Source organism: Oryzias melastigma, linkage group LG24 (genome assembly GCF_002922805.2).
Source record: "Oryzias melastigma strain HK-1 linkage group LG24, ASM292280v2, whole genome shotgun sequence".
NCBI classification, from domain to species: domain Eukaryota; kingdom Metazoa; phylum Chordata; class Actinopteri; order Beloniformes; family Adrianichthyidae; genus Oryzias; species Oryzias melastigma.
In genome coordinates this window covers 7,477,505-7,502,220 of record NC_050535.1, presented here as the reverse complement: position 1 = coordinate 7,502,220, position 24,716 = coordinate 7,477,505, and the positions used below count along the sequence as shown (strand labels likewise).

Below are 24,716 nucleotides of genomic sequence, written 5' to 3'. Positions count from 1 at the left end.
GGAGGTAGCTAACATTTGAGGTAAATACTCCCTTTTTGGCTAATTTGGCATCTTCTGAGGTCTTTTGGGCTAATTTTGAGTTAAACTAGTGCTTAGCAAAATGCTAGCTTTTTGGCTATTTTGGCATATACTGAGGTTTTTAAGGCTAATTTGGAGCTAAGCTAGTACGTTAGCAATGTGCTAGTTTTTTTTGTTTGTTTGTTTTTTGATAATTTGGCACCAGGATGTTTTGGCTTTTTATGAGATAAGCTAACATTTGAGCTAAATACTCACTTTTGGGCTAATTTTGAGTTAAGCTAGTGTTTTAGCGACATGTTAGCTTTTAGGCTATTTTGGTATATACTGAGGTTTTTAAGGCTAATTTGGAGTTAAGGTAGTATTTTAGCAATGTGCTAGGTTTTGGCTAATTTAGCACCTACTAAGAATTTTTTGGCTTTTTATTAGGTAAGCTAACATTTGAGCTAAATACTCACTTTTTTAGGCTAATTTGGCATCTACTGAGGTTTTGGGCTAAATCTGAGTTCATACCTTTATGCATTTTTAAATTTTAATGAATTTTTTCAAATTTTCAAGAAATTCTTCAAATTATTTGTGCATTTAATACAATTTCTGCAACTTCGAGTCCTTTGGCAATTTTAGCAGTATGCAAAGCATTTTCTGCAAATTCCTTCAGCAATTACAGTAAATTTCTTCAGCATTTTCAGCAAAAAGCATTCATAGTAGCATCATTACAAGTAATACATAATACATAATCTAGTTTTTTTTTTTTTGAATGCATATTTTTCCAGATGTGTACTTATATTCAGTATATTCTGTTTTTAAAAATAGCACCCACACTTTTTTCTCATGTCTAGTTGTTTGGATGTAAATGCGATCAAAACAACCTCTGGAGAGTTACTGAGGCCTTCATCTGTGCCAACGCTGGCAACTGAGCATGGCTGATGTGGGAGATGAAGTCACTCGCCTGCTGCCTGGAGGATTTTCACTAAATCACCTCTCATGGTCAGCAGGGAGTTGGGAGGGGGGTCACAGACAGATCTTGTTAGTGTGATCCATCCTGTCCTGAGAAAACTTTTGCAGACTTTCAGTTTACGCACATGCAAAAAACCTCTCTCAGCTGGTCGCTTGAAGCTTGGCTGCTTAAGTGGAAAACAATCTGACAATAGAAACGGCGGCGGTGGGCACAAAGCTGCCCACAAATCCAGACAAATAAAGGATCGGCAGCGGGAAAGTGGCTCGCTGAGAAATTATCCGCGACACCATGAAGAATGCTTTGAGGGCCTCCTTCTCAACCCCGACCTCGGCGTTGACTGCCAATGTTGCATCTGTTTCTGAATACAGCTGAGACTGTGGAAAATCCCCTGGCAGGGAGACTCCATCACACACAAATGCATGAATTGTGACTTTATTTGTCTCCCTACTCTTCAAATTTGCTACCTCAGTTTCCCCTTCATGTCACCTGATGGGGCCTCAGCTTCTACTATCAAAACTGAAGGCAAAACAACAACTGTTGTGGCGATCAAACGGTTCTCCTGCTCAGAGGAACTCCTCGCTCATTCTTTCCATCCAGCTTTCCGCTCCCGCTTTTTCCATTTGAGGAAAGTGTTTGGACAGATAATAAAATATAACAGACAGGAGTAATGAGTAATTAAGAAAAATCACAGATACCTTCTCGTGTTACATGATCTCATTGTGTATGACATTTGAAGTCAGCAGAGACCAATTTGTTGTAATTTTTACTGAATCCAACTAAACAATTAGCCTGTTAGATTCTAGATTTACAGCGTTGTCTATCCTTTCTTTAAAGGAAGGAATTTATAAGCAATGTAGAATTCCTAACAGGCAAGTTTTTTCTTCTTTAAGGATAAAATATATTATTTCAGACCTTCTGACCTTTAAAGGGAGGTGTCAAAGTCAAAGCCCGGGGGCCGGATCCGGCCCTCCGGGTAATTCTATCCGGCCCTTCAGATAATTTTGATTTATTATCGATAATGTTTTGATGTTATCTTGCGGTTATTTCTAACTTGTATAATTTTGACAGATTATATATTTTATGGAGAGTAAAATTTAAGTCATTTAAATTTAATTTAAGTCATTTAAGGTTTAAGTTGATTTATTCTCTAATAATATTTATTTTTACTATTCATAATTAGTTATGGTTTTAAAGTTTTAAAACTTAGCATTTTGCTAGCTTTTGGGACTATGTTGGCATTTGGCTAATTTAGGCTCTTTTCTGAAAGATTTTAGGCTGTTTTGGAGTTTAGCTAATATTTTAGCTGCATGCTAGCTGTTATGGCTAATTTAGGCTCTTTTCTTAAAGATTTTAGGTTGTTTTGGAGTTTAGCTAATATTTCAGCTACGTGCTAGTTATTTGTGAAATTTAGTTAAGATTAATTAAGGTTAATTAAGATTTTTTTTTATTTATTTTGGCGTTTAGCTAGTATTTCAGGTACATGCTAGCTGTTATGGCTAATTTAGGCTCTTTTCTTAAAGATTTTAGTCTATTTTGGCGTTTAGCTAATATTTTAGCTACATGCTAGCTGTTTTGGCTAATTTTGGCTCTTTTCTTACAGATTTTAGGCTGTTTACATGTTTAGCTAATATTTTAGCTACATGGTAGCTGTTTTGGCTAGTTTAGGCTCTTTTCTTAAAGATTTTAGTCTATTTTGGCGTTTAGCTAATATTTTAGCTACATGCTAGCTATTTGTGAAATTTAATGTTTTTTTTTAGCCTCTTTTGGAGTGAGGCTAATATCAACAAGCTAGCTATTTTGGTCAATTTAGGCTTTTTTCCGTTTTTTAGGCTATTTTGAAATTTAGCTATTTTTTCCACTACATGCTAGCTTTTTTGGCTAACCTACGTTTTTTTGTTCTTTTTTTTGGCTAATTCCGCATTTAGCTAATATTTTAGCTGGCTATCAACTTCAGTATTTTCAGCTATTAGCGTCTTCAACATCCACATTCAGCTTACACCATCACACTAGCATTATCGCAGGTAATGCTATATATTTAGTTAATAAATATGTTAAAAAGTTAGGGTTTTAAAAATTTTAAAATTTAGTTTTAGAGTGTTCAATAAATGTTTATCCTGTTCGGCCCACTACTTAAGGTATGCTTTGGATTTTGCCCCCTGTGCGATTGAGTTTGACACTCCTGGTTTAAGGTCTTTCGTTACAATCCTGTGTGGGTCTAGAAGGTTTATACAAACAGAAATCTGTTTAACTTTTGAGAACTTTTCCTGGGAGGTTATTTGTTTTTGCCCCCAACACGCTCAGGTCTTTATTTATGATGCCATAATAATTAAGAGGGTGGCGCCTTCGCCTCACAGGGAGGTTCAAATGTCCCACATGGGACATTTCTGTGTGGAGATTGAAAGCTCAACTCGCACATTTGGGCACTCCGGCTTCCTCCCTCAGTCCAAAAAAGCATTCTTCATAGGTTAATTGATTACTCTAAAGTGTGCATGTGTGTGTGTGTGAATGACAGTGTGTCTGGCGACCTGCGGAACTTCACCCAGATCCCGGACGAGCCCCCAATTTGTGTTATGCTCCTCTAGATCCCCCTAGACACATAAAGGGGCGAAACAGCCCAACGGTAACCAGGACAGGCCGCCTCAAAAGTGATATAATGGGTTAAGAAAATGAATGGATAATAATTAAGAGGAAAAAATCTGCACTTTTCCTGTGGAAAACCTTTAGGAGCATTAGCATATTTTTTTCATTTACACTGTATTTTACTCTGTCAGCTCAACATCTGTGTTTGCCATTTGCTGTTTGAAAAATCCATTTGCAATCACATCCATTTTAAACCATTATGGAAGTTTTTTTAAAAATTATTTTAAATTAATAATTTTTAATTTATCCAAAGTTTTCCAGGTTTTTTTTAGGTCTAGCTATCAAACAAGGGTGTAGCCATTTGAAAATCAAGATGATAGAAGTTTTCTGGTTGAAGCCCAATCATCTTTTGATCTATTTTAAAAGTAGTTGTCATTTAATTATGATTATATCGCTCTTTAGCCAAAAAAATAATAATAAATAAACCAAATAAAACTGTGTTTTTCTAGGACATCAGTAGTTCATTAGAGATTTGCCTCTGGCTATGTTTGAATTCCTTTCCTACTTACTAGTCCACTAAATTGTTGCGTTCTCCACTTTGTATTTCTGTCTAAATCTACCATTCCAAAATCAAGTGCTCTCAAAACTTCCCAGAAGTCTTTGCGAGAAACCAGTGTGCATTGATGCTCACTGTATCGGTGAATATAGACCATAATGCATTGCAGTCGAACAATTTTTGCAGAAAAAGCGTTTTTAAATGTGTTTTCTTAATAAACCATCCACATTTTGATAGTCAGAACACAGTGGAGTCACAAATAGACGTCGTAAAATGTTCGTTTTGATTTGAATTTGTAGAATTGGTGATGTCATATCCGCCTTTAAAAAAAGAAAAAAAAAATCCTAAAAGTAGTGAGCGGTGTGCAAATTCCTTTTAAAATCCAAGGCCTCTAGATAATCCCGCACTATATAGTTTTTTAGTAGTTAGGGTGGGAATTCGGACATAGTCTCTCAGTTGTGGGTGGGACTTGGGCCACAGAGCAAGCCCCACCCCCATTCCCATCAACCATCTATTTACTCGCTCCCCCGCTAGCTTACAGCCACTTACATCCCCAACCTAACATTATCAGTGCGCTAAAGATTCTCAGCTATTTGAATGAAGCCTAATTTTCTCTATCAATGTCCTCCATCGTGAGAAAAATGGTAAAAACACCAATTTTTCATTGCAGTGGACTTTAAAGTCATTCGGGGAGTTCAAAAAGTCAAATCCCATTACCAGCACTCCCAACAGTGAGGCTAGCTCTCTTTCACAGCCGCCTTCTCCACGTGTCACATTATTATGACTTGGCTCGGCTTCCAGCTTTCTATCCCAGATGTTCCTTTTGTTGCCGAGGAAAAAATCCCATAATGAGATAATTTCTTAGAACTTATCAAGCGTCAGAAATGCTCCTTCAAGACTCACAAACCGCCCCAATGAAAAGATAAAGCTTTACTCAATGACACAGAACAAGGTAGCGTTGCAGTTTTCAAGAAATAAAGGAAGTTGTCTGTCATCCACATTTAATTCTTTCCTCGTCGTTGTTGTAAGGAACCACCTGGAGAAATGGGATGCTTCATTTCAAGTCTGATGAACAGGAACCGCTTCATCCCAGGAGGAAGAGTCTGTCGTGCATGAAGGCTCATTACTGTATGATAGTACAGAAGTCTCTGAGTATCGTCCAGGTCCTCTTTGCTTCTTCTCCTGTTTTCTACTCCGGCGTCCTCAACGGCCGGCCAAAAAGGTCTGCAAAGTGCTGACTCTCAGCATCACAGGAAAGCCAAGGTTTGACAGAAAGTCCTTTCTATCCAGTTTCAAGATCAAAACAGAAACGGGAAGAGAAGAAGCCGATTTGGGCAAAGACATTTTGATCGATTATTCTTCAACTCATTAGAACGGGAGTGTCAAACTCAATCACAAGGGGCCAAAATCCAAAACACACCTTAGGTCATGGGTCGAACAGAATAAACTTTTTTTGAACACACTAAAAACTAATATTTTAAAACTTTAAAACCATAGATAATTAGCTAAAAGCCAAATTAGCCTAAAAACCACCAACAACAAAAAATAGGTTACCCAAAACACCTAGCATGTAGCTTAATAGCTAAACTTCAAAAAAGCCTGAAAAAATGAAAAAAAAAGCCTAAATACGCCAAAAAAGCAAGCGTGTAAATAGTAGCCTAACTCCAAACCCGACTACAAACTTAAAAAAAAGACTAAATTATTCAAAAGAGCTGAAAATAAGTAAAAAATATTAGCTTAACCACAAAAAGCCTAAAAAAAACTAAAAAGAAAAATCCCATATTAGCCAAAACAGCTAGCATGTAGCTGAAATATTAGCTAAGCCCCAAATAGCCTAAAAAACTGGAAAAAGTCTGAATAAGCCAAAACAGTTAGCATGTAAATATTAGCCTAACTCCAAAACCGACTACAAACTTAAAAAAAAAAGACTAAATTAGCCAAAACAGCTGAAAATAAGTGAAATATTAGCTTAACCACAAAAAAGCCTAAAAAAACTAAGAAAGAAAAATCTCATATTAGCCAAAACAGCTAGCATGTAGCTGAAATATTAACTAAGCTCCAAATAGCCTAAAAAACTGGAAAAAAGTCTAAATTAGCCAAAACGGTTAGCATGCAAATATTAGCATAACTTCAAAAAATCCCAGAAAACAAAGAAAAAGACTAAATTAGCCAAAAAAGCTAGCGTGTAAATATTAGCCTAACTCCAAAACGACTACAAACTTAAAAAAGGACGAAATTAGCCCAAACTTCTGAAAATAAGTGAAATATTAGCTTAACTGCAAAAAAGCCTAAAAAAACTAAAAAGAAAAATCCCATATTAGCGAAAACAGCTAGCATGTAGCTAAAATATTAGCTAAGCTCCAAATAGCCTAAAAAACGGGAAATAAGTCTAAATTAGCCAAAACAGTTAGCATGTAAATATTAGCCTAACTCCAAAAAAGCCCAGAAAGCAAAGAAAAATCCCATATTAGCCAAAACAGCTAGCATGTATCTGAAATATTAGCTAAGCTCCAAATAGCCTAAAAAACAGCCTAAATGAGCCAAAACAGTAAGCATGTACATATTAGCCTAACTCCAAAAAAGCCTAGAAACCAAAGAAAAAGACTAAATTAGCAAAAAAAGAAAAGCTAGCGTGTAAATATTAGCCTAACTCCAAAACCGACTACAAACGTAAAAAAAAAGACTAAATTAGCCAAAACAGCGGAAAATAAGTGAAATATTAGCTTAACCGCGAAAAAGCCTAAAAAACTAAGAAAGAAAAAACCCATATTAGCCAAAACAGCTAGCATGTAGCTTAAATATTAGCTAAGCTCCAAATAGCCTAAAAAACAGGAAATAAGCCTAAATGAGCCAAAGAAGTTAGCATGTAAATATTAGCCTAACTTCAAAAAAGCCCCAAAACAAAGAAAAAAACTAAATTAGCCAAAACAGTTAATCTGTAATTATTTGCTTAACTGAAAAACAGCATAAAAAACGAACAAAAAAAGTCTGAATTAAACAAAACAGCTAGCATATAGCTAAAATATTAGCTAAACGCCAAAATAGCCTAAGAAAATCTTAATAAATGCCAAAATAATCCAAAAAGCTATCAGAATGACAATTTTTAAAACGTTAAAACTGTAACTTTTACATAATTATGAATAACAAAAATGCAGAAATATTATTCCAGAATAAATCAACTTAAACCTTAAATAATTTTCAATATTTTACTCTCCATAAAAATATATTTTGTTAAAACTAAACAAGTTAGATAACATCGGACCATTAATAACAATAAATTAAATGATCTGGAGGCCCTCGGGTCTTAACTTTGACACATGTGCTTTAGATCCATTCATAGACTGAATAAATAAAAGTTCAGCTTATGGGTCGCCATTGGCAGTGACAACATCTTTTCACAACTTCAGAATGAAAAGTGTTGGTTTTTAAGGTTTGGAGCAATCCAACGTGAACCCAAATGACCCGAGTTCTGCAGTGATTTATCACACTCTGCTACTTGAACGATGTCCACGAGTCTTTGGAGTCACTGAAGGAAAGAGTTGCTGTTACATAACTGCAAACCGTTTTACAGGCACAGTTACACCCCTCTCGCTAAAGCAGTCTTTTCCTCTCTTGTCTTTCAAGCAGACTTTCTCAGGGAGAGGCTTGCAGAGGACAGATTGGGAAATGTACACAGCGCACCTTTACTTCATAGAGCTCTTGTGCTCACGTCTCAGCAGCCGTAAAGAATCGATCCCCCACAGACTGAGGTATCAAAGCGCCGCAGCCTCAGGACTACTGTCTGCTTCCTGGCATGCGGTACCTGCTGGAGAGCAGAGATTCGGCTCGGGCCCAAACAGGGGCCCTAAATTTACCCTCTCCGCCAGGAACAGAGGATAAGAAACCCTGGAAAGTTTTACCTCTTAAGTCGACATTTCATTTTTCCGAATGGGACAAATTGAGGGTGCAAACTTAAAAAACAGGTCTACAAAAAATCCTAAACACATGTATATTGCCTTTAAAAGAACAAGCAGTTTCGTCTATGATGGGTGGTGATCTAACAATATAAAGCCGAGGTGTCAAACTTGTTAAAAACACTAAAGCTGATAGCTGAAAACGCTGAAGCTAAAGGCTAAAGATGCTAGTGCTGATAGCTGAAGATGCTGAAATTGATAGTTAAAATCCTAATGCTGATAGCTGAAAACGCTAATAGCTAAGGATGCTAGTGCTGATAGCTGAAGATGCTGAAATTAATAGTTAAAACACTAAAGCTGATATCTGGAAATGCTCAAGCTAATAGCAAAGGATGCTAGTGCTGATAGTTGAAGATGCTGAAATTGATAGTTTAAAATGCTAAAGCTGATAACTGAAAACGCGGAAGCTAATAGCTAAGGATGCTAGTGCTGATAGCTGAAGATGCTGAAATTGATAGTTAAAAAAGCTAAAGCTGGTAGCTGGAAATGCTCAAGATAATAGCTAAGGATGCTAGCATTGATTGCTGAAGATGCCGAAAATGATGGTTTAAAATGCTAAAGCTGATAACTGAAAACGCTGAACTTAATAGCTGAAGATGCTGAAATTGATAGTTAAAACACTAAAGCTGATAGCTGAAGATGCTGAAATTGATAGTTAAAATGCTAATGCTGATAGCTGAAAACGCTAATAGCTAAAGATGCTAGTGCTGATAGCTGAAGATGCTGAAATTGATAGTTTAAAATGATAAAGCTGATAACTGAAAACGCGGAAGCTAATAGCTAAGGATGCTAGTGCTGATAGCTGAAGATGCTGAAATTGATAGTTAAAAAAGCTAAAGCTGATAGCTGGAAATGCTCAATCTAATAGCTAAGGATGCTAGCATTGATTGCTGAAGATGCCGAAAATGATGGTTTAAAATGCTAAAGCTAATAACTGAAAACGCTGAACTTAATAGCTGAAGATGCTGAAATTGATAGTTAAAACACTAAAGCTGATAGCTGAAAACATTGAAGCTAATAGCTGAAGATGCTAGTGCTGATAGCTGAAGATGCTGAAATTGATAGTTAAAAATGCTAAAGCTGTCAGCTGAAAATGCTGGAGCTAATACCTGAAGATGCTAGTGCTGATAGCTAAAGATGGTTAAATTGATAGTTAAAAATGCTAAAGCTGATAGCTGAAAACGCTGAAGCTAAAAGCTGGAGATGCTAGTGCTGATAGCTGAAGATGCTAAAATTGGTAGTTAAAAATGCTAATGCTAATAACTGAAAACGCTGAAGCTAATAGCTAAGGATGCTAGTGCTGAAAGCTGAAGATGCTGAAAATGATAGTTAAAAATGCTAATGCTGATAGCTGAAAACGCTGAAGCTAATAGCTGAAGATGCTGGTGCGGACAGCTGAAGATGCTGAAATTGATAGTTAAAAATGCTAAAGCTGTTAGCTGGAAATGCTCAGGCTAATAGCTGAAAATGCTTGTGCTGATAGCTGAAGATGCTGAAATTGATAGTTAAAACACTAAAGCTGATAACTGAAAACGCTGAAGCTAATAGTTGAAAATGCTTGTGCTGATAGCTGAAGATGCTGAAATTGATAGTTAAAACACTAAAGCTGATAACTGAAAACGCTGACACAAATAGCTGACGATGCTAGTGCTGATAGCTGAAGATGCTGAAATTGATAGTTAAAAATGCTAAAGCTAATAGCTGAAAATGCTTGTGCTGATAGCTGAAGATGCTGAAATTGATAGTTAAAACACTAAAGCTGATAACTGAAAATGCTGAAGCTAATAGCTGAAAACGCTTGTGCTGATAGCTGAAGATGCTGAAATTGATAGTTAAAACACTAAAGCTGATAACTGAAAACGCTGAAGCTAATAGCTAAAGATGCTTGTGCTGATAGCTGAAGATGCTAGAATTGATAAATAAAAACGCTTAAGCTGAAAGCTGAAAATGCTGAAGCTGAAAGCTTAAATCACTTAATCTAGCAACTGAAAATGCTGAAGATAAAAATCCAGCTAAAATATTATCTAAATGCCAATAATAAAATGATCTGGAGGTCCGGATCTGGCCCCTGGGCCTTGACTTTGACACAAGTGCTATAAAGGAATAAAAAGCAAAAATGAATGAGTCTCCGCTAACACTTTTGTGTTTTGGACACCCAACCAGGAGCAGAGGATGTTTCCAGTGAAATGTGTCTGCACATGTTGGAAGGGAGCTTAACAAATACTGGAAGTGGAGGGTTGAGGAAAGACAGGTTTGAAGAATGAACACATCTGCTCGGAGTTTTCCATCTCTCCTTCCAGAAGCTAAAGAAACTCCATCCTGTGTGACTGTTTTTATGAGTTTCAGAGGAAATACATACTTTCAGGGACACTTGGAGTTTTCAAAGAACTAGTCTAAATGTAGACAAGTTATTAAGATGATTGGAGACTTCTGCTTAGTAATCTTCCCTAATTGAGAAGAACTCTAAAACAGAAGAACCTTTACAAATGAAAATAAGCTATAAAATTATTAGCTCAAATAAGCAAATCAGACGGAGTGTGAGTTTTAAACTAAATATGTCATCTTAATTAATTTTTGCTCAACATGAAATCACACTGAAGTATAAATTAAACAGTTTGACCAAACCTCTGCTATACGTTTGTGCATGTCAAGAAACATGAGAAAGTAGATCAAATCTTGAAAAACACTGCCCTCTTGTGGCACCATGGTGTAAAACAACACCTTCTTCCACATCTCTGTTGACTTTTGGTGCAATTGTGAAGTTTCCCAAGTATTTTTCAATAACAATAAAAAAATCTTGTTTTTAGTGGACTGTCAAGCTTTAAAAATCTTAGAGAAAAGGAGCAATAATTCAAACCGCTCTGGGGTTTAAAGATTAGAGTTCAAAACTTAATTTACTATTGTTTTAGAATTCATAAAGTTAAACTATTTTGTCAATGGCTCAATTTTCTAAAACTTAAGATTTTACAATTACTGTCATATTAAATTAATTAGAAAGATCATTGCATTTTTTAAAGGAAACCTGGAACCTCTGCCTTTAATTTATTGATTTTAAATAAACATAACCAGAAATATTTTATCCCCGAAATGGTCAAATTAAATATGTAACTTGATATTCTATTTACAGAAATATTTGAACCTATTAAAAGACATTTTGAAATCGTATGTTCTAAGAAAAGAATGAGGGCTCAAACAATATTTTATTTGAAATGTTTGAATTTATTACATCAAAAACATGAACTGGAATCTGATTTTAGTGTCATGCAAGTCAGACAACCATCCAGCTCTGAATTTGTTCTTCCATCGTCGAAAACAAAAGCCACCTTTGACGTTAAAGGCGGCCATTTTTTGTGCGTTCTGACAAAAGTTGACAGCTGGTTACAAAAAGTAAATTGCATATAACTTTAAGTTTATTCAATGTACATCCTCCAAAAACAATACAATCAGAGCAACACTCATTTATTGTGATTCTATTGATCTGAATATTATTATTTGATTAAAGTTGTAGGAGATTTGCTTCTACTTTTTGGCCGTCTGAAGACGGTCACTCACATTTTCCCAGTTAACGACATTCCAAATAGCCTTTACATAGTCAGGGCGGACATTTTTATACTGAAGATAGTAAGCGTGCTCCCAAACGTCAATACCGAGGAGGGGGATGAGACCTGAAGAACGAAAAGAAGCACAATCAGTGACTGGAGGAGCCCAACTTTTCCTTAATATAACCTTAAACTGACCTGTAGTTCCCTGCAGAGGGTCTTGGTTAGCACAAGCAGCGACGCGTAATCTTCCACTCTCTTTGTCATAACCTAGCCATCCCCATCCTGAGCCCTGCACCGCCACCGTGGCAGCGGAGAGCTTCTCCTGCATCTTCTGGAAGGAGCCAAAGTCTCGTTTGATGGCCTCCATGAGCTCCCCTACAATTACAAACGAGTATTAGTTTCAATTATTGGTTTACTTAGCAAGGATCAATATAGATAGAGGTTTCACCTTGTGGCTCGCCTCCACCATTAGGAGAAAGGTTCGTCCAAAAGATGGTGTGGTTAATGTGACCTCCTCCGTTGAACTTCAAAGCCGCCTGAAGAGCTACCTGTGCGGTCACGTCTCCTAAAATGCAAACAAACTCCCTTCAATGCTGGATAAAGATTATATTTTGTGACATTTGATTGTTTTTACCCTTAGCAAGTGCCTCCTGATACTTCTCCTCTGTTACATTGAGGTTGTTGACATAGGTTGCATGGTGTTTGCTGTGGTGCAGCTGCATTATCTCTGCACAGATGTGGGGCTCCAGGGCGCCATAGTCATAGGTCAGGTCAGGAAGTGTATGTTTCTGTCTGGATCCGACTTTCCAAGAAGCTGCTTGGTTAAGAACTGATGCACAACTGAGAAAAATAAACAAACATTAGCTTAGCTTAGGATTTTAGCTCAAGATGCCAAACATTTAAAATTAAAAGTATAAAATATAAATGCTTCCGTACATGAAACAAACGCTTACATTGAATTAACTTTATTTCTGCTGTACGCCACAACTAACTAGCTAAACCAGATTAGCATTGAAGTTAGCTAACAGTTAGCACCCCAAACCACATAGTTGTCCGTCCTGCTGCTGACACAAGACTTTTTATTTTCTTCATTCAGCTTTAAATAAAAAAATATTTGCACATATATTACCTGCGCATTTGCCAGACTCTGCAAAGCATGTTTGCTTAAAAGATAAGAGCCGAGAAAAGTGAAAACAAGGCGGAATTACTGCCCTTGAAATAGGCTATTTCAACTTGACAGCGGAGTCGACCGTACCATTATCAGAATATGGGGGTGTTCTACGAATTAGCCCGCACTTATATCAACTTAGAAGGTAATATATGCTATTTTAAAAAAAATAATTTTAAGCAGATGGGTTATTTTTATGGCAATTACGTTTCAACCAACACTATATTTTACGTGTGAAGATGTATTTCTTTGTCTTGGCGTTTCCCCTCACCCTATCTTATGGTAGTTATCGAGGGTTTGTTGTAACATGGGAGCACATGTATCAAAACCGTTTTAATTTTTCGTCATATTTATTCTTCGGGATGCATTTAAATTAAGCTACAGCAAAGAAAATATATGAAAACAAAAGTTACAAATGCGAAAAATTAAAACAACTACGGGTCACGATTTTTTAAACTGTGAAACTTGTGGAGACACGTGGTCTTTTGCGTCACTGCATTGAAATGGACACTAGAGATCGTCTATAACTACAACGAACCACTACATATCATTTAAATGCGATTTGATGTGATTGCAAATTTTGAGACTAAAGTGCATTCAATTTTTTTAAGAAATTGTAATGCAAATCAGATGGACGAAATATGAAACTAAAACATACCAGAAAGGAAATAACTCGATTTCTCCCCCCTGGGATTACAATATTCGGGCATAACATTGGGTTGGCAGTTTTTGATCATTTTTTTAAATAAATAAAAACGATTAATTTAATAATCGCAAGCACCAAAACTTTTAAGGAAGAAATTGTACTAAACGCCGTCTTGAAAATCTGAAAAATGTTTGATTCAACTTCATTTTAGGTTAATATGAATGTTAGGATCTGAAAATGTGCGCGTAGTGAGGCGCCTTTTCTCTCCTCTGCGTTGCTGGTATTACTCCGCAGAAACTCAAGTGCAGTGCAGCACCTCATCCTCCAGAGCCATTCTGTTCTTCTCTCGGTAAATGAGATGATTCTGAACACACAGAGACGAGGCCACGACTTTTAATCCACCACTCCTTAACGTATTTTCTCAAAGAATCCTAATTATTAAGAATCTGCGGAGCTCGAAGGTTTTGTCGAAACATTGAAGCAAACGGGCCCGGTGAGTGTTATGATCGCGTAGGCCGCGCTGCTGCAGCTAAGAGCCCGCTAGTTTCAGGAAAAGAAGCGCAAGGGTGGGAGTCATTTCCTTCACCGCCATTTTGTTATAACAAGAAGCCGAACATTGCTAAGTAATTATACACTGGATGCTTAGATAAAAGATGCGCTGGAAGATAGCATCGCGAGGCTCTAGAATGTGTCGAAATGCTAAATGATATTAGCATCGAAGGGTTAACCTTGAGTACTTTATAATGGATACCCTCCGCTAGTGCAGGAACAGTCAGTAGGCACGAAATACCCTGTGTTAACTTTATTTTTGTAGTTTCGTTAGATATAACTACGTCCGTTTAGTGTTTGTATATAACCCCTGTTATAATAATTTAGCGAATTTGTCATCAAATGTGACGTAATTGTATATTTTACAGCGCGCGCGCGCACTAAACGAGCCCAAGCTAACACATTTTCTGTTTATTTTCATTCCTAGAGAGCACAATGACCAACGAAGAACCTCTTCCCAAGAAGGTTAGTCTATTCTAGATTATTATTACTTATTTTAGTGATTGTTAATGGCTTCAATGAATGTCTAAGCATCTTTTATTGTATTTACAGGTTCGCCTCACTGAATCTGATTTGAAAACCTTGACCAGAGAGGAGCTGTGTACACGGTAAACAACAACAACTCCTGCCACCTCCTTTAGCTTGTTTACTGTTGGGCTGTTTACATGCATCTCGTCTCCTCAGGTGGAAGCAGCATGAATCTTACGTCCAGGTCTTGGAGACTAAATATGCAGAGCTGTGTTGTAAGTTCACTTATTTAATAATTTAATTGGAATCTGTTGCATCCGAGTGTTGTGTTGGCTGATGGGATTTTGTTGCGCTTCCCTCCATCATCCCACCTCAGCCAATGACGTCCCGGGCCTGAAGGAGTCGGAGGAAAAGCTGAAGCAGCAGCAGCAGGAGTCGGCGCGGAGGGAGAACATCTTGGTCATGCGACTTGCCACCAAGGAGCAGGAAATGCAGGAGTGCACAGTAAGTATTTTTTTGTTCAAAATACAAAAAGTAGTGCTGCCACAAACAGTTATTTTAAAAGTCAACTATTATTTTTTCAGATAAGTCGACTAATCAGGTCATGGGCAAACTGGATGTAAAGAACACATTTTAACCATCATTAGCTTTAAACTAACTAAAAACGAGATATATAGCATTACCTGGGATAATGCTAGTGTAAAAATGGCCGCTGAAGATGCTGTAATTGATATCTAAAAACGCTGAAGCTGATAGCCAGCTAAAATATTAGTAAAATGTGAAATTAGCCTAAAAAAATAGTAAAAAGCCTCAGTTAGCTCAAACAGCTAGCATGTAGCTGACATATTAGCTAAACTCCAAAATATCTTCAAAAGATCTTAATAAATGTCTAAATTAGCCAAAATAGCTAGCATAAAGCTGATATATTAGCTTGACTCCATAACTGCCTTTTAGGCTAATTTGGAGTCAGGCTAATATTTTAGCTCACTATCAGCTTCAGAATTTTCAGCTATCAACTTCAGTATTTTTAGCTTTCAGATTTAGCATTTTTAAGCAATCAATTTTAGCATTTTGAGCTATAAGCTTCAGCTATCAGCTTCAGAATTTTCAGCTATCAGCTTCAGAATTTTCAGCTATCAACTTCAGCATTTTTAGCTTTCAGATTTAGCGTTTTTAGCTATCAATTTTAGCATTTTGAGCTATAAATTTCAACTATTAGCTTCAAAATTTTCAGCTATCAATTTCAGCATCTTCAGCTATCAGCACTACCATCTTCAGCGGCCAAATTCAGCTTACAGCATTCACACTAGTATTTTCCCAGATAATGCTAAAAAGTTTTAAAACTTTAGTTTTAGATTGTTCAATAAATGTTTATTCTGTTCGGCCCGCGACCTAAGGTTTGTTTTGGATTTTGGCTCTTTGTTTGATTGAGTTTGACACCCCTAGTGTAGACAGATGGATGACAGGAAGTGGGGGCGGGGTTGCTCTGCACAACTTGAGTTAAAAACATGTCCAAGAAAACGACAATTTTTCTTAAAACTTTGGGTAAAAATGACATAATCTTGATTAAAAGAGCTCTGGGAACGCTTTGAAAATGGATCAAAGATGATCGGACAGACTTTGAGTCATCTAAAAGATAAAGCTATGGTGTCTAGATCCAGATTAGACTGGATTTTCGTCTATTTGAAAGCAGTTTTGTTACATTTTTAGTGTTAAAAGACTGACTGCAGCTTCAGGATCTGATTCAAACTGGATTCTAACACCCGCTTGTTCCACCCTGCAGACCCAGATCCAGTACCTGAAGCAAGTCCAGCAGCCGAGCGCGGCCCAGCTGCGGTCGTCCATGGTGGATCCAGCCATCAACTTGTTTTTCCTCAAAATGAAGGCCGAACTGGAACAGACTAAAGACAAACTGGAGCAGGCCCAAAATGAACTGAGTGCCTGGAAATTTACACCTGATAGGTAAAGACAACCAAAATATCTCCCCCCACCTAAAAACAGAAAAAAACAATAAAAAGTCAAGACTTCCCCCAACCTCACTGTCACTGCAGGCATGCAGGAGCAACGGTGGGGGGGTGGCAAACGCTGTACAGACACTCCCAAACAAAACTGCTTTTGTACTCGTAATTTAAAGAGAAAAGTGGTCAGGTGAAACTTGTTTCGGCTCTCCCCCCGCCCCCCTCGCCGTCCAAAGGGCCCGATGGAGTCCGGACTGCTATGAAGAGCTGGTCTCTCACATGGAACTGCCCTCCATGCCCCCCCCCCTCACACAGTTCACACACTAAATAGGGGGGAATCGTGTCAGGCAGGGAGCCTCCCCAGCCTAAATCGAACATTTAAAAGACTAAAAAAAAGACATTTAAACTGTGGATTGCATCACACAAACAATTTAAAAGACTTTTTGGACAATCTAGATACATTTTAGTAAGTTTCTAGGATTTAAAAAGTAAGACAGTCAGACTGAGCGGAGGGAATTCTCAGAAGAACAACGAGCTGGCACACGGTAGTGTACTTTTGTTTTTACCTTGTAATGTGTTTTTATTTCATTGACTCTTTCTTGTTTTTTCTTAGACACTCACTGCAGTGTGTGAACCCTGAAGCTCGACGGTCTTTTACTTTACTTTGTTGTGGATGTTTTAGCTGCTATCGGGTATCCGGTTAAGTCCAGCAATCGAGTTGTAAAATGTTTTTTCCTGAGTTTACTGGGATGTGTTTATTATTCTGTGTACTGTTTTTTAATGAATTAATCATTTTTCTTTACAGCTTAATAACAAAAGTCACTTTTCTAGATTTCTACCAACCATTTATATGGTGAAATACTTGATTTGTTTGTGCACTAAAACATTTGAGTCACACGTGTCAAAGTGGAGGCCCGGGGGCCGGATCCGGCCCTCCAGATCATTTTATGTTATTGTTATTAATGGTCGGATGTTATCTTGTGCTTATTTCTAACTTGTATAATTTTGACAAAATATATTTTTATGGAGAGTAAAATATTGAAAGTTATTTGAGGTTTAATTTGATTTATTCTGGAATAATATTCCTTTCTTTTTATTATTAATAATTATGTTAAAAAGTTACGGTTTTAAAGTTTTAAAAATTGGCATTCTGGTAGTTTTTTTTTTTTTTTACTATTCCGCCATTTACTACACTTTTTTAGGCTATTTTGAAGTTTAGCTATTTTTTTCAGCAACATGCTAGCTGTTTGACTAATTTAAGCTTTTTTATTATTTTTAGGCTGTTTGTGGAGTTTAGCTAATATTTCAGCTACATGCTAGCTGTTTTTGTTATTTTAACCTTTTTTTCAGTTTCTAAGACTGTTTCAAGGTTCGCATTTTTTTCAGCTACATGCTAGCTGGTTTGACCAACCTAAGTTTTTTTGTGGCTAATTTGGCATTTAACTAATATTTTAGCTGGCTTTCAGCTTCAGCATGTTTAGCTATCAATTTCAGAATCTTGAGCTATCAGAATCAGTGTTTTCAGCAATTACCTTCAGTGATTTCTGCTACACACTTCAGCATTTTCAAACATTAGCTGCAGTGATTTTAGCTATTAACTTCAATGTTTTTAGCTGTCAATTTCAGCATCTTCAGCAATCAGAATCAGCTTTTTTTTTTTAGCAATTAGCTTCAGTGATTTCAGCTATCAACTTCAATGTTTTTTAGCTATTAGCTTCAGCGTTTTCAGCAATCAGCTTTAACGTTTTTAGCTATCGATTTCAGCATTTTCAGCTATCAGCACTAGCATCTTAACTTACAGTATTCACACTATCATTATCACAGGTAATGCTATAAATCTATAATTATGTGAAGTTACAGATTTAAAGTTTTAAAGATGTAATTTTAGGGTGTTCAAGGTTTATTCTGTTTGGCCTGCGACCTATCGTGTGTTTTGGATTTTGGCCCTTTGTGTGATTGAGTTTGACTCCCCTGGTTTAAGTCATGGTTGTCACTGAGTGAGATGAGAATTTTTTTTAACAAACATTGAAAAACTCAACATTTCAACAAGTAGTATCTTGTAAAAATGAATCAGATTTAGTGAAAATGAAAAAACTTGTTTGTCACACTTATGTTAGTTTAATATTACTTTCTATTAGTGACTTAAAATTAATATAAGGGGAATGAAACACATTTATTTATGGTCAAAATGTCATTTTTTGATTCACTTTGGCTTCTTGAGCACATCAAAGGGTTTTTACTGTTCCAACTTTTGTCCAAAAAAAGTATTTAAAATAGGACTGCATGACATTTTAACCAACATTTCAAGTTTCCTACAGAGATTTTGTGTCTTAAGGTTTTTGTGGTTTTATTTTTGTGTGCTTTGTTCACAACTTTCACTGAAATATTTCAGATCCTAATTTCTTCATGCCTTTATTTTTTAGTATTAGCTATTTTCCATGTGTGAAGTAGAGAAACGATAGAATTGAAATGCCTACAAACGTTCATTGAAGGTCTGTATTGAACAGGAAACTGAAATGTTCCTGGTAAACCTTTGGAGATCTGGAGAGTGTTGGTCCAGATCAGGTCCTTGCCAACTTTCTGCCTGCTTTCCGCTTGGTTCACTGTGTGATGTGAGACTTGTTTCCCTTACAGCCAAACAGGGAAGAAACTGATGGCCAAATGTCGAATGCTGATTCAGGAAAACCAGGAGCTGGGGCGGCAGCTGTCGCAGGGACGCATCGCCCAGCTGGAGGCCGAGCTGGCCCTGCAGAAGAAGTACAGCGAGGAGCTCAAGAGCAGTCAAGACGGTGAGGAGACGAGAGCGCCTCCCGCACTCCAACGATCGCTGCATGGATTAAACCTCTTTATTCTTGCTTTCAGAGCTGAATGATTTCATCATCCAGCTGGACGAGGAGGTGGAGGGGATGCAGAGCACCATCCTCGTCCTGCAGCAACAGTTGAAAGAATCCCGTCAGCTGATGTCTCAGTCTCAGGGAGCGTCGGCCGGAGCGGAGCCCAGCAGGACTTCACCCGCTGCCTCCGCCGAGCCGTCCGTAACACAGGAGCCCAGTGCTACCTCTGAGCCCACAAGCAAAGACTACGGGAGGGTGTCCAATGGCCCGACCAATGGTAAGTCATCTCAGAGGAGGGAGACCACCACCCCGCCCAACTTGTACCGGGAAGTCAGTAGCACTGAGGAAGATTTCCCAATGTCCCCCATGGTGTCCAGCCCTGGTGACGCCGAGACCAAACTCTCCAACCACTCAGAGGAAGTCCCCGGCAGTCAGACTGCTTCCAGGAGAGCCGGAGGACCTTTGAGTGCGGGCTACGAGAGCGTGGACTCTCCAACAGGCAGCGAGACTTCATTAACTCAGCACTCGAACGACACGGACTCGACCACCGATCCCCACGAGGACAAGACCGCCTTGGTGACCAAAGGCGCTAGGACTGCAGGGTCAAGGAACACTCAGAACGGCCTGGAGTGCAACACGAACGCTGGTGCCGATTTGTAATGTACTTTAGCAAGTACTGTCTTTTTTTTTTTAATTTTATTTTATTTTTTATACAATCTGCAAACAAGACAGAAGCTAAATAGTATGTGACACAGCACTGCTGTCCAGTTCACCCTTGTCCCACTGCGTATCTTGATGCCTTTTGTTACAGTTGTGTAGCTTAACAGGGAAATGACAAACACTAAATGTTCAATTTGAATTGCGTGGGATTTATGTTTCAAACTTAAGGTGTTTATTTGGGCACATCATCTATGCTGTGTGTTAAGCTCATGGAAATCTGGCATCTGGTGTTGTAAACATTACAAAAGGTGTTTGAATGATAGTTTCACCAATACAAAGTCATTTTTATGTTGGCCTCTTTTTTTTTAAATACAATTTTTGTTTTAAATTGGCAAAAGGTTATGTTTGGTAGACTGCTAAAATGTGAGTTCATATGTGTCATTCATATTCTGACTTCAACCCTTTTATGTACTGACCAAATAACAATAAAGATTTCTAATACTTTGAAGATTTATTTTTAATTTGTCAAAATTAAAGTGTCAAATTATGTAAATTAAAAATCAATTTAAGTTTACATTGTTTGACTAAGCATCCATGAAGAATAAAAACAATTTTGTCAATTATTTACATAAGTTCATTTATGCTATTGGTCCTCCAGGCCAGCGGGTGGCGCTGTTTTCAATACGAAGCGGGCTTGTATAAATACCACTGAAGCGTTCATCATTCAGTACCTAGAGAGTGGTGTGTAAGTGAACTGACAGGAACATTTCTGAAGAAGACTAAAGCGACTCCAACCGTCTGAACAAACATGAGCGCCGAGCCTGTAGTTATCGTTTCTGCTGCTCGTACTCCGATAGGTAACGTAGCTAATATTTCACCACTAAACGTGGCTTTATTTTGCTTCCTGTAGCTTCTCGTGAATCATATTTCGCATGTTTCGTCAAGCTAACTGCGTTAAATATTTTTTTTCATTTCGAACCGAGTTCGTTTTCATGTTTTTTTATTTTTCTGTGGGAAAATATTTTTATTTTCCGTCATGTTAAAGGTGTCTTTTGAATGGGAAGGTGGTTATGTCCAACACGCTGGCGTATTTGCAGAGTTCTGATTGGCTAGTCTCTGGTGTCCACAGTGCTATCTCGTTCCTGATTGGCTGGCAGTCATAGTGCCACGGAACACAAGGTTGCTACGATTGGCTGTTCATAGTATGACTCTTTGACGTAGGGCTGTAATCTTTTATCATTGGATTTATTTATTTAAAACTTGTTAAACTGAAAGTTAAAAAAGTAAATGCAGTTTATTTTTTAATATAATATTTTATTTTTTAATTTAATTTATTTTTGAGTTCAGCCTGGACAGAGGAGTAACAGGAAATAAAGTTAAAAATATTAATTCTCTAAAGATCGTTTTTGTAGTTAAGTTTAATAGATTAATTCTCAATAATGTATATATTTTTGCACACAAATAACAATTTATTGCATTATTTTAATAGCAAAAAACTGTAGCAAAAGGGAACATTTTGTTTTTTATGCAATTTAAAACACTGAAATAAATATTATTTATTTTACTACCCCTGCATTTAACTAAATTAGTTTTATTTGGTTAGTGTTATTCATCGGTTTGTATTTCTCACTAAACTTTGATTTAATGTTGACTATAATGACTTACTAAACGTCCTTGTTGGATGCAGGATGCCTGAGCGGAGCTCTGTCCACACTCTCTGCGAGTGACCTGTGTTCAGAGGTCATAAAGGATGTTCTCAAGCGAGCTGGAGTGAAACCAGAAGACGTGTCTGAGGTTGTTTTGGGTCAAGTCCTAACTGCAGGTAAACACTATAAAAGTCTGAGATTTTCCAAATGTGGGATTTTCCAAATTAAAAGCTTCTTTTTGGTTTCAGGACAAGGGCAGAACCCGGCACGCCAAGCCAGCGTCAAGGCCGGCATCCCATACGTTGTCCCAGCGTGGAGCTGCCAGATGGTGTGTGGATCTGGGCTGAAAGCTGTGTGTCTGGGAGCTCAATCGATCCAAGCGGGAGAGTCCACGATAGTCATTGCAGGGGGCATGGAGAGCATGAGCAGGGTACGTACTAATAAATACAAGCTGACGGAACCATTAGAAAGGTCTCATCTTTTCTGTTTCATTTCAGGTTCCTCATACAGTCCAAATGAGAGCGGGGGTGAAGATGGGGGACGTTTCTCTTCAGGACTCCATGGTGGCTGACGGGCTAACCGACGCCTTCCAGGGGTACCACATGGGCATTACAGGTCTGGATCAATGGAGTAGACCTGCAGGGCGGTCGATGTGTGCGCTAGAGTTCATTATTAATAACTGTCTCCCAGCTGAGAATGTGGCGAAGCAGTGGAGCGTCAGTCGAGAGGAGCAGGACCGCTTCGCCGTTCAGTCTCAGAACAAAACAGAGGCAGCGCAGAAAGCGGGACATTTTGATCAGGAGATCGTCCCCATCATGGTTCCGTCCAGAAAAGGTAAGTCACTCAGTGACGCCTCACTCCACTCTTTTAAGTGGTTTACATAATACGTTTGTAAGTCGAGGCCCGGGGGCCGGATCCGGCCCTCCAGATCATTTAATTTTACTGTTATTAATGGATCGATGTTATCTTGCGCTTATTTCTAACATGTATAATTTTGACAAAACATATTTTATGGAGAGTCAAATATTGACAGTTATTTAAGGTTTAAGTTGATTTATTTTGGAATGTTTCTACCTTTTTATTACTCATAATTATATTAAAACATTACAGTTTTAAAAATTGGTATTCTGCTAACTTTTTGGACTATTTGACAATTTTTTTAGGCTATTTTGGGGTTTAGCTAATATTTCAGCTACATGCTAGCTGTTTTGGCTAATTTAACCTTTTTTAAAGTTTTCTAGGCTATTTTTAAAGTAGCATTTTTTTTCATCTACATGCTAGCTTTTATGGCTAATTTAGGCTTTTTTTAGCCAATACTTTCGCTGCATGCTAGCTGTTTTAGCTATTTTTTTTCTGTTTTTTAGGCTGTCTTGGAGTCTAGCTATTTTTTTCAGCTACTTGATAGCAGTTTTGCCTAGCCTAAGTTTTTGTTGTTGTTGTTTTAGGCTAATTTAGCATTTAGCTAATATTTTAGCATTTTAACCCATTAGCTTCAGGGATTTCAAATATCAGCTTCAGCGTTTTTAGCTATCAATTTCAGCATCTTCAGCTATCAGCACTATCATCTTCAGCAGCCAAATTCAGCTTACAGCATTCACACTAGCATTATCCCAGATAATGCTATGTATTTATTTCATAAATATGTTAAAAACTTATGGTTTTAACGTTTTAAAATTTAGTTTTAGTGTTCAATAAATGTTCATCCTGGGCCGCGACCTAAGGTGTGTTCTGGATTTTGGCCCCTCTGCTCCTCCAGGTCCAGTGGAGGTGAAGGTGGACGAGTTTCCTCGACACGGCAGCAACATGGAGAGCATGTCCAAACTCAAACCGTGCTTCGTCAAGGACAGTGGGACCGTCACTGCTGGAAACGCTTCAGGTGAACGGCGACTTGTGTGAATAAAGTGGTTCATCTGTGTAGTTTTTAAATGTTTTCTTTGTTTTTGTAGGAATTAACGACGGAGCAGCAGCTACAGTCCTGATGGGTCAGTCGGAGGCCGCGAGGAGGGGCATAAAACCCATGGCTAAAATCGTATCGTGGGCTCAAGCCGGCCTGGACCCTTCTATAATGGGAACTGGGCCGATACCAGCTATCAGGAAGGCGGTAAGAAGGGATAAAATGGGACATATATATATATATTTTTTTAATACATATGTTTATGTATTGGCTCCTCAGATTGAGAAAGCCGCTTGGCAGCTGGATCAGGTGGATTTATTTGAGATCAATGAAGCATTTGCTGCTCAGTCAGTCACTGTCGTCAAAGAACTCTCTTTAAATAAAGATAAGGTACCTTTTTTTTCTTCATATGTTTCTAGAAAAGTGTAATATTCTTGGAAAGGTGGAAGAATCGTGTGTTTTGATTTCTCAGGTCAATGTGAGCGGTGGTGCCATTTCTCTTGGCCATCCCATCGGTATGTCGGGCTGCAGGGTTCTGGTGACCTTGCTGCACGGACTCCAGAGGACTGGAGGAAAGAGGGGAGTGGCGTCCCTTTGCATCGGAGGGGGGATGGGAATCGCCATGTGCGTGGAGAGGGTTTAACATGAGGATATGTTGCGTTTAATCCCCTTAAAAATCAATTCACATTTTTTTTAAATCTATTGTTTACATTGACTACCATGTTAAAAATTAGTTTAAGATTCACGTCTGCTTATAATGAAGTATTGTGCTGTCATTTGTGTCCAGTTACAGTTTACCGTTCTCACTGTGAGTTCAGTTCCTCAGGTTTTTGCGGTGGAAGCAACTTCTTATGTTTTAGGGTCACCAAAAGCTTTATATCCAGGGTGTCAAAGTCAATCGCACAGGGGGGCAAAATCCAGAACACATCTAAGGTTATGGACCGAACAGGATAAACATTTATTCAACACAACACTAAATTAAAAGAAAATTGTAAAAGTAACTTTTCAACATTATTATAAACTAGATATATAGCATAACCTGCGATAATGAATGTATGTTGTAAGCTGAATTTGGCCGTTGAAGATGCTAGTGCTGATAGCTGAACATTCTGAAGTTGATTGCTAATAACGCTGAAGCTGATTGTCACTGAAATATTAGCCTAAAAAGCTTAAAAAGTTAGCCAAAACAGCTAGAATGTAGCCGAGAAAATGGCAACACTTCTAAAAAGCTTAAAAAATGCCTAAATTAGCTAAAACAGCTAGCATGTAGCTGAAAAATACCAAAACTT

At 37.8% G+C, this 24,716-nt stretch overlaps 3 protein-coding genes across 6 annotated transcripts; 2 read left to right on the top strand and 1 right to left on the bottom strand.

Annotated features, from left to right (window-relative positions):
- The first annotated feature begins 10,256 nt into the window (after positions 1-10,256).
- On the top strand, positions 10,257-20,395 carry LOC112157964 (WT1 associated protein). 4 transcript variants are annotated; one of them, XM_024291091.2, is made up of 8 exons: positions 10,257-10,313; positions 14,395-14,432; positions 14,520-14,575; positions 14,652-14,710; positions 14,812-14,939; positions 16,219-16,397; positions 19,028-19,182; positions 19,256-20,395. In XM_024291091.2, exons 2-8 carry the CDS (start codon positions 14,403-14,405, stop codon positions 19,885-19,887), a joined length of 1,239 nt encoding a protein of 412 aa, XP_024146859.1. In that variant the 5' UTR covers positions 10,257-10,313; positions 14,395-14,402; the 3' UTR covers positions 19,888-20,395. The 4 variants fall into 4 exon arrangements, with proteins under 4 accessions (XP_024146859.1, XP_024146857.1, XP_024146856.1 ...); XM_024291089.2 differs by lacking the exon at positions 10,257-10,313 and adding an exon at positions 13,671-13,767; XM_024291088.2 differs by lacking the exon at positions 10,257-10,313 and adding an exon at positions 13,675-13,911.
- Positions 11,261-12,895, bottom strand: sod2 (superoxide dismutase 2, mitochondrial). The gene is made up of 5 exons (XM_024291095.1): positions 12,734-12,895; positions 12,239-12,444; positions 12,053-12,169; positions 11,800-11,979; positions 11,261-11,727 (listed from the first exon to the last, which is right to left on the bottom strand). The coding sequence occupies exons 1-5, from the start codon at positions 12,760-12,762 to the stop codon at positions 11,582-11,584; spliced, it is 678 nt and encodes a 225-aa protein (XP_024146863.1). The 5' UTR covers positions 12,763-12,895; the 3' UTR covers positions 11,261-11,581.
- Positions 20,396-20,695: 300 nt separating the features above from the next.
- Positions 20,696-24,203, top strand: acat2 (acetyl-CoA acetyltransferase 2). Its single transcript, XM_024291297.2, has 9 exons — positions 20,696-20,744; positions 21,575-21,709; positions 21,782-21,963; positions 22,031-22,148; positions 22,224-22,367; positions 23,290-23,409; positions 23,480-23,634; positions 23,707-23,817; positions 23,900-24,203. Exons 1-9 carry the CDS (start codon positions 20,696-20,698, stop codon positions 24,068-24,070), a joined length of 1,185 nt encoding a protein of 394 aa, XP_024147065.1. The 3' UTR covers positions 24,071-24,203.
- The last annotated feature ends 513 nt before the right edge of the window (positions 24,204-24,716 follow it).

Coding starts and splice junctions, on each gene's coding strand:
- sod2 (XM_024291095.1), bottom strand. CDS start 12,762: ATGCTTTGCAGAGTCTGGCAAATGCGCAG. Junction 12,445..12,733: donor AGAGTCTGGCAAATGCGCAG/GTAATATATGTG, acceptor TATTTTTCTCAG/TTGTGCATCAGTTCTTAACC. Junction 11,980..12,052: donor TGGTGGAGGCGAGCCACAAG/GTGAAACCTCTA, acceptor TTGTAATTGTAG/GGGAGCTCATGGAGGCCATC.
- LOC112157964 (XM_024291091.2), top strand. CDS start 14,403: ATGACCAACGAAGAACCTCTTCCCAAGAAG. Junction 16,398..19,027: donor TGGAAATTTACACCTGATAG/GTAAAGACAACC, acceptor TTTCCCTTACAG/CCAAACAGGGAAGAAACTGA. Junction 19,183..19,255: donor GCTCAAGAGCAGTCAAGACG/GTGAGGAGACGA, acceptor TCTTGCTTTCAG/AGCTGAATGATTTCATCATC.
- acat2 (XM_024291297.2), top strand. CDS start 20,696: ATGAGCGCCGAGCCTGTAGTTATCGTTTCTGCTGCTCGTACTCCGATA. Junction 20,745..21,574: donor TGCTGCTCGTACTCCGATAG/GTAACGTAGCTA, acceptor TGTTGGATGCAG/GATGCCTGAGCGGAGCTCTG. Junction 23,818..23,899: donor TCTCTTTAAATAAAGATAAG/GTACCTTTTTTT, acceptor TTGATTTCTCAG/GTCAATGTGAGCGGTGGTGC.